The sequence below is a fragment of the Oxyura jamaicensis genome, chromosome 2, assembly GCF_011077185.1.
Source record: "Oxyura jamaicensis isolate SHBP4307 breed ruddy duck chromosome 2, BPBGC_Ojam_1.0, whole genome shotgun sequence".
Taxonomy (NCBI): Eukaryota; Metazoa; Chordata; class Aves; order Anseriformes; family Anatidae; genus Oxyura; species Oxyura jamaicensis.
In genome coordinates this window covers 30,123,870-30,132,798 of record NC_048894.1, presented here as the reverse complement: position 1 = coordinate 30,132,798, position 8,929 = coordinate 30,123,870, and the positions used below count along the sequence as shown (strand labels likewise).

General features: G+C 32.7%; 1 protein-coding gene across 18 annotated transcripts in view; it reads left to right on the top strand.

Annotated features, from left to right (window-relative positions):
• DGKB (diacylglycerol kinase beta) overlaps nt 1–8,929 on the top strand; it is a 377,456-nt gene that overhangs the window by 101,539 nt on the left and 266,988 nt on the right. For 13 of the 18 annotated variants that reach the window (XM_035317633.1, XM_035317628.1, XM_035317627.1 and 10 more), the window contains 3 exons: nt 3,631–3,784; nt 6,347–6,382; nt 7,958–8,098. In XM_035317633.1, the coding sequence (XP_035173524.1) occupies nt 3,631–3,784; nt 6,347–6,382; nt 7,958–8,098 (331 nt within the window). Of the gene's footprint in view, nt 1–3,629; nt 3,785–6,346; nt 6,383–7,957; nt 8,099–8,929 lie in introns of all 18 variants that reach the window. The other 5 variants (XM_035317637.1, XM_035317636.1, XM_035317639.1 and 2 more) reach the window with 2 other exon arrangements.

Sequence of the window (8,929 nt, the reverse complement as noted above, 5' to 3'; positions counted from 1 at the left end):
TCCTTTCTTTTCCTTTCTTTTCCTTTCTTTTCCTTTCTTTTCCTTTCCTTTTTGGTTCCCAAAGCATTGTGTGGTTCCTTTGAAAAGTGTCTGAGTTAGTGGGGGAGGGTTGATAGAGGTTATGCTAGTAATTAGAGAAAGGCTATTTGCTTACTGAAGCATCTTCATGTTTTGAACTATTAAAATTCTAAGAGGAAAAAAGAAAACTGCCATATTATTGTAGAATAGAAAAATATTCATAATATTGTGTGTTGTTCCTCTCTTCTGTGAAAATTAGGCTGAGATTCAGCAAACATTTCCATTGTTAAGTGTTCTATTCTGAATGAATCACACTCAGTACTAAAAACGGTACCATGGTGCTCTAACATCTGTAACATGAGTCTTCTACAGTGGTCCTCATGGGATTTCTTTTAAGGAATTTTTCAATTTTTCTGCTGCTGTATAAAGTGTTATGTTTATTACAATGAGAGATAATAGAGAAAGCAATGAAATTAAATTAATGAAATTAAAGTAAGCATTCCTTGAAAACTGTCCCCTTTCTTATTTGTGAACTAGATGAATAATCGAAACAACTGCTAGATCTGCTACAGTCTAGCACAGTTCTGCCCTTTACTGTAAGTAGAAAAAAAAAAAATCTTCAAAAATCACTGCAGTCCATTAGAGCTCAGTTCCTATTAGGATAATCTTCACTAAGCATATTAGATCCTCTTGAAAATATTACTCAGCTTTGGTGTACTAGAATCAAGGATTATTATTTTTTTTTTTTTAAATTATTTTATATATTATATATAGACAAGAACCTAATCACATGGATCTGTTCATAGTCTTCCTTCATGCAGGACTGTTGCAGAGCATTTATTTGATACAGCATGTGTATTTCTATCTCCATTTTGGACAATTAAAAGCATTTCTCATGTGTATTCAAGTCATTTACTAGCTCCTAGACAACTTTCAGCTTCATTTAAAAACTTTACAGTATCTGAACTCTGATTTGTTGTATGAATGTTGCTACTTCATTGGAGGTTCACCATTCACAGAGCATGTGAGAGCAAAGGATAAAGCACTTCCAGCTGAAGAAATCTAAGTGTAAAAGAGTGTTATAGAACAAACCTCCTTTGCTAGGCACTCGAATCATTGGCAGTCAGGGTGTCAAATATATTAAGTGGGCATGGCAAAAAAGTCATGGTATCTGTTGTCTTTCATGGCCAGAAATTATGTTAGGAATACTTGCTTTGGAGGGTGCTGGGATAAATGATGATCTGATCATCTTTAGAAAATAATGAGAACTTTGAACATATTTGAAAAAGTCTTCAGGAAGAAAGAAACACATAATTTTAACCTTTATTTATTTATTTATTTATTAAGCCAAATCTCTAACCAAACACAGTTCTGGAAAAAATGTGGAGTTATGGATTTAGTTATTGCTATCAGCTCGGTGAACTAGTATTACTGATGTAGCAGTTCAAAAATTTAAGACAGCTATAGACTCAAGGAATATTTTTAGCAGACATATACACAAGGAAAATAATAATAGTTAAAAACCCTTATGTAACTTAGATATTTTATCTACCCATACCTTAACTTAAATTGGATAGTAATTTGTTTTTCTGTTTCTCTTTTTCACTTGGTTATTCCCCTTTATATGAAATGTAATAAAATAGCTAACAAACACATCATTGATGAAAAACATAAAATAAATAAATAAATAAAAAATCTCAGATTGTTAAAGTCAGTTGATTTAGTGATTAATGTATTTGTTATGCTTGCAGATTAAAAAATATGGTGTAAAGTCATGACCAATTTGCTTGGATGCCAATACAAATCCTTTTGCCATTGTGGTTTCATTGATTATATACACTGAAGAGAATATTGTTTATTTTATTATTGAGAATAAAAAAGAAAGTTTATAGCATGACTGAAAGAGTGTATGATTTGCTAATTAAGAAGACAATGACTGAAACTCTATGATGATGAGAGAAAGGTAGTTCCTCTATATCCAAGTTGATTATTTCCATTTTATACCCAGCTTAAGCCTTGTGGAGGTATTTTTTTTTCAGTCCCTGCTATTTTTGTGTTCAATCGGTAGGAGTTTTATTTGTGTCACTCACTTTCTTTGTCACAGGTGTTCTGTCTTAGCTCAGCATCGATGCTTACCAAGTTTGCATTCCTAATAATAATGACTTGAACAAGATCAGTCAAATTTTTCAATCTGTGTTGTTAGTCCCTAGTAAGGGGAGTGATATATGTTTAAAACATTAGCCGGGGCAGTTAGGTATTGGCCTTAATGAGAAACACCTTATTTAATGTGGACATACAATTTCTGCATCTCATTAAAAAAAAAAAAGGGGGGGGGGGGATGGGGAGAGAGGGATGGGGAGAGAGAGAAAAATCAGTGCTCCAAAGTGTTGAAATAATTTTTACGATGACTTTAATGTAATTTGTACTATGACTCAGATTCTGAAGTCACTGAAGGCACTGAGGATTTAGGGATTTAGTTTCCCTTTTCTTTTCCCTTGTATGACTTCAAGTCTTGCTAGTCTTTTCCCTCCTAATTCTGCATTCACTGGGCTGAACTAAAGGAGTTTAATTATTTTTTCTCATGGATGAATGCAGAGTCTTCCCCAAGCATGGGAAGTTTTCTCCAAGTTCATGTTGTGGTGTAATGTGGTTTTCTATGTTTACTATTAGAAAAGTTACTGTCCTGCTCAAGCTAGAAAGACAGCAACACTATATAGTTTACAAATTAATGAGTGATAAGCTGTCCTATTAAAAACATGTATGTAACTGAATAGCATCATTGGCCGTTGTGTCAGTTATTTCAGAGATAGAAGTGAAATTGTCTTAAGATCTCTTGACACATTTCACATCTTTATTTTTAGTGGTTCTATATTAACAGGGTAAAATGGGATCGTAATGAATCTAAAATTCATTTTAATATTTAAAACAGGGAACACTGTCTTACCAGAGAGAAATCATCAATGAAGGTTCATTAATCAGCTCCTACCTTGATGCCAAAAGTAAAAATAAACTAAATTACAAATGCTTCAGACTGACAATGCTCTGCCCCCCACCCCACCCCTCTCCAAGTTGTACAGTCTAAGCACTCTCATTTGAATGTTAGAACCTATTTAGATTATCTGTTCCTCTTTGAAAAATAGCAGAAAGCCTTGTTGCCACCAAGAAAAGACAGGTGGCCTTCAATTGGCTGGATTTGGCATCTAAAAATGGCCTGCTTATTGTCTGTCTAATTATGATAAAAGATAAGTCTTAGTAGGTACATCCCCATAGCTCCCTAGATGCCTTTGTCTGCAGTTTTGTGTGTGCTGTTTAGCCATATTGTGATTAAGAAACAAGTCAGCATGGAATTTAGTTTTGGGTCGTTATAGAAATGCTCTGAGTTTACTCTGGATTATTTTATACCATACTCTGGGCTATTGAAACAATACTGTAAGTTTTCAAAGTAATAGTTCAAAAATTAGTCACTTTCATGAGTAAGTATGCCAGGCTATACCTTCAGGAATCAGTATTTTCAAGGATATGCTAAAGTTTTTACTAACAGTATTATCTGATGTGTTAATATGAAAGTTGTTGAAAAAATGATCAATTCAAATAACATTTTTCCTCCTATAGACAATTGATTTAGAGGGATTCAAATTGTTCATGAAGACTTTTCTGGAGGCAGAGCTACCTGATGATTTCATTGAGCATCTTTTTACATCATTTAGCAACAAAATCTCTCACTGCAGCCCCTTAATAAAAAACAAACCCCAGCTTCTTTCTGGAGGTAAGTAATAAAATGTAAGAATTCCAAGTTCTGTGCTGCTGCTCTTTACCTTCTAATAGTCATAAATACCTAGAATTGTAAAGTATTTCTACTTATTTCTTCTGATATTTATTAAATTGCAGCAACTAAGTCATGAATAAGGAATATTGTGAAGAGAAATGGACATTAAATGGTTTAATCTTTTTAATTTGCATTGATGATGCAGCTGAGACACCAAGTGGACAGTGTTTGTCTCATTAATGCTAAGCAGAGTACTATAGTTACACTGTATTGCTGACTACTTTGCTGTATACTTAGAAACCTTCACAGCCTCATGCAGGATGCTTCTGCTGGTGCTCCACAGTTGCTCTACCCAGTTTCTGCTGCTTCTCTTAACTGTCTGTTTTTTGTTGCTATTAGTAATCTTACATACTTACCAGCTAATTGTATTTTAAATGTCCTATAACTGTTAGCAGTATTTGTTTTACCCAATGTAAGACTGAAATTTTCACACTAAATAACATTGTTATTAAACATGATATTGAGTGCAGAAGACAACATGATAAAATATTTTGAGGCAAAATAGTGTTTAAAACCTTTCAACTTCTAAAATTTTATAAAACTTTTAACAAAAACTTGGTGAAGAAATTTAACATTACCATTCCATGTTGAAGTCTTTGATTTGGCACTCTACAAATTTGAGAACTCTATCAAAACCCAGTACCTAAAGGCAGAAACTAAGCTAGCTTAAAACTAAATTTCATCTTCTGAACAGCTGGGCTAATCAAGCATTTAGAAAATTTAACCAACTGATTTCATAGGTTTTTAGTTGCCTGAATTCTTCATATGAAGATTAGGTGTCTTCAAATTTCAGTCCACCCAGAAGTTGTGAATTTGGTACAAATGCTACTATCAGGTATCAAGCTCTAGATTTCCATAGTTGCCTCAGTGTACAGTGTTAATTATAGGCTTTCAGGTATTGCCAATTGAATCTGGCCTTGTTTATCACTTTATTGTATTATATTATGTGCAGTATTTTATTTTATTTTATTTATTTCACTTTATTATTATTATTATTTTTTTTTTTCTGCTAGCAAAACATGCTTACCACATTGAGCTTATGGTTCTTCCTTTAATTTGAATTGAATACCCGAGGTATCTTTATACCTTCTAGTCAGAACTGCTGTGGATCCGTCTCCTTACAAAAATACCTACTGTGAAAACCATATATTTCCAACTTTCTGTGCTTTTTTTATTTTGTTATCTGGACTGGTTTCACATACAGCACAGTAGGCTTGGTAGGCTATATATAATCAGTTGTTTGGAGGATTCAAAACCTTCTGTTGCTAATTACAGCTCTTATAATAACATAGGTTCGGGCCAGTCACTTACACCAATGATTCAGTCCTTTGGCCATTAAGATACTTTGTCACAGAATCTCTAAGAACATGTCTAAATGTATTTGTTGTTGTACTTCAGGAGCTGTCTCATATGTCTGACATTATCAGCATTGCATTTTTTTCTGCTACATGGTTTCTGCTGCCTATAATGTCTCAGCCACACAATTTCCACTGTCATTATTTTTAATCTTTCATTGAAGTTTTCTTTGTTTTCATCAATGAGAATCATCAGCTATAAACATAATGTACCAGCTGCCAATTTAACACTTTTCCTGGTAACTCCAATAGCAGCTGACATTTACTGGTGTATATTTATTTTGCAGTGTTTTTACACAAGTTGTCTTGAGCACTGTTATTGCAAAAAGTTGTATTTTATTATGCTGGTGTTGTGTTTTCGTGGCTTTAACACTTTGTATATACATGATATATATTTGTATATGCAATGATAACAGCTGTTTGTAGGTCATTGTCAGTTTTATTGCTAAATTCTGCCCGGTAGAAGCCATGCTCAGCTTTCTTTGCTTTTGTTATAATTCTCTCTGAAACATTTTGATTCTAATGTGTGGCTTAAAAAAACAACAACAAAGTTAATTCTGTTGTTATTGTTAAAACTATGTGCTAAGTTTCTTTCTGCAGTAACTCCTAACCTTTTTCTCCTTCACTCTTTCTATGTTGTAGTTCATCTTCAGTTTAGTAGTCTTACATATGCATTTAGTGTAATACCTGAAGGACTGTTTGATAAATTGTTGCAAAGCATGTTTAGAGAGACAGTTCAATTCATCTCATGCAAGAATTATTATTATTTGTGCATGAAAACATGGTGCTCATATTGCAGTTCAATTGGCTGAGTTTTAAACTAGATGCTACGTCTTTATAATTTGTAGCATTTAAAAGAAGAAAAGTAAACATCTGTACATTACCATGTGCAAATAAAAAAATATAGAAACCTTAATTTTAGGGTATCTACTGATCTTGAAATGTTACCAGCGGTGAAAAAAACTGACTATACTGGGAAAGAAATTTGTCAGAAACATTTGATATGTTCCTGGAAAATTTAAAGGTATACAAGAGCTAGAGAAGATCACAAGGAAGTAGCAGGGTTCATAAATCTATCTGGTATGTGAATATTTTTTACTTAGTGTCTCTCAGTCTACTCATGTCTGTTTATAAATTATATTTTCAGTTAAGGTGTCTGAAGAACGATGGAAACAGATGCCAGGTAGGCAGCAGCACTGTAAATCAGTATTGCTTCCACCCCTCTCTCCCACCTCTGATTATGAAGTAATACTTTGACATGTACCTTGCAGCTGATGATAAGCTAAAAGTTTCCTTAAAATTTGTATGCCATTTTCATTTGGATTTCACTGAAATGCAAGACATCTTTTTTTTTTTCAAGATGAGTGGGTCCCAGCTTTATAATAACTTCTATTCTGTGCATAGGATTCACATAAACTAGAACATGAATTATCTGTGTAAACTGTGTGATTAAAGCTAGCATCTTAATTGATTAATGTTTTATACTGTCTTAATTTTAAGTGCAATTACTGACATACAAGCTCCTCTAGTAGAACGTTGCCATATTAAATCTGTTTATTTATTTAAATATTTACTTTCAGTCTTTGTTATCTGCCTGCAGCCATGGACGTTAACTTGAAGATATTTTTTCTGTATGCCAATTTGCTCTTATTTAATTAAAAATATTTCTATATATTTAATGAAAAATATCTTAGCATCCATATCTCAGTAAACCTTTCAAAATATCTAGATTGTAATTATTTTTTTTTTCCAGATGAAAATAGAAAAAAAGAAAATTAATTCAATTTCCATCATCTAGAGTAATTGTCCAAGACAAATGCTTGAGAGAAATTATGTATGCATATACAGGTTATGTACATAACATTGTTCTGAATTAATTATGAAAAATATTTAAGGAACAGATCCCTTTGTAAAGATTTGTCTTTAGGATCACTCAGGTCTGTGGAAAATGTAACAGACTTGTATAGAAAATTGCATTATTTCTTTCTTTATGTAGTCCTGCTTTTCCTCTATTTTTCTGTATTTATTATTAGTTCTGCAGATTCTAGTAATATCCTCAGGACCAATCATGTTAATCATGTTAAAGCTCTCTTTAAACAAAAGTATTGACAATGTTAAAACTTGTATTCCAAGTGGTAAACTGGAACTGTTCTTGATCACATTTGAATGATTATTATGGCTATTATTTAAATTCTGTGATTGTTTTCATAATATTCTGTGATCAAGTCTTCTACATTGTAAATTTAAGTAGCTCTTTAAGTAGCTCGCACAAATAACTCTTTTTGGGGGGAAGATTACACATTTTTCACTAAAATATCTTCAACTGGTGTATCTGGTGACGATCTGTAAATTAGATGAAACTCCTATGTATGCGTGGAACTGGATGCAGAATTGGTCAGAGATTGTTTTAATACTTAACATATAATACAGTAGAATAAAAATATTTACTGAAATTATTTTGTAGTCAAATGGCATCAGATCAACACAAATGTAAAAACAATGATGCCATTCCCAATAGTTGATTTATTTTTATAATATTTGGCTTTGTGTAGTATTTTAAAAAATAAACCTCACTATCATTTTAATTCTGCCAATGCTGGATAAACTGTGAATGTGAATTGTTTAAACTTCACATTTTGATTTAAATTAAGAAATCATCTGAGTTTCAAATAAAATAAAGTTGCATGTACTTACAAGTTCTGCTTTGTACTCTGTTTATATCATATATGAAAAGTAACAGGCTGTATTTAATTTCCAGGTCTGAGACTTAACAAAGGTACCTCTACATCCCGGCCTCCTACTCCTGCCAACTTAAATTTACCAGATGTGATCCAGCTGAAAGATATTGTTTGTTATTTGTCACTGCTAGAAAGAGGAAGACCTGAAGACAAGCTAGAATGTATGTTCTTCCTCTCTTCCTTTCTTCTCTTTTATATCTTTTGTATATTTATTTATTTTCTGGTAAAGAAAAACAAACAAACAAAAAATCAAAATTCTGACTTTAAATTTTCTGAGTTTAAGACTTAGTTTTGAATAGCTCTCTTATAAAAATACAGTTCTAGGGGACCATTACTGCAGAAATGAGCTTCTGTTCTTGCTAAGAGTATTAATTTGAGATTCTAACCAAATTCTATCTAGCATCCATGAAGACAAACCAATCCACAGTTAAAATAATCCTTTCAAATATTTATTTCTCTGCTATTGTCTGTTGACTCTAGCGTCAGAGCTGTGAAAAACAAATGACATACACTAAGGATGCTTAGAGGGCTATAGAAGTCATGAATAATATGTAGAAAATGAGCTAATTCAGACAAAGAATAGTTGCTTATATGTGCCATGGGATCCATAATTAGTGAATATATACAAGAAAGTAAAACATGGTCTAAGTCTGCACCACTGTTGGGAATGAATATTTGATTCTGAAGGTTAGAAATAACTTGACTGCTTAGCTAGGGACCTGATTCATTAATGCAAAACACCTCCACCTGTTCAAAACCACCTGCTCAAAAAATAATAGTTTGATTTGCAAATCAGAGAAAAGAACAACGTGTTTCTGCATTACAGATTTTTTAGAAGCTAGTTTTCTGGATAGATAAATAATCAATCCAATCATATTAGTCCTTCCTGAGACCAAATATACTTTGATATACAAAACTGGTCTGTCTGTTAAAGCTGTGGGATCAGGCTCTGATACTGTAGAGAGACAGTATTAAGTATGATAGAAAATGCA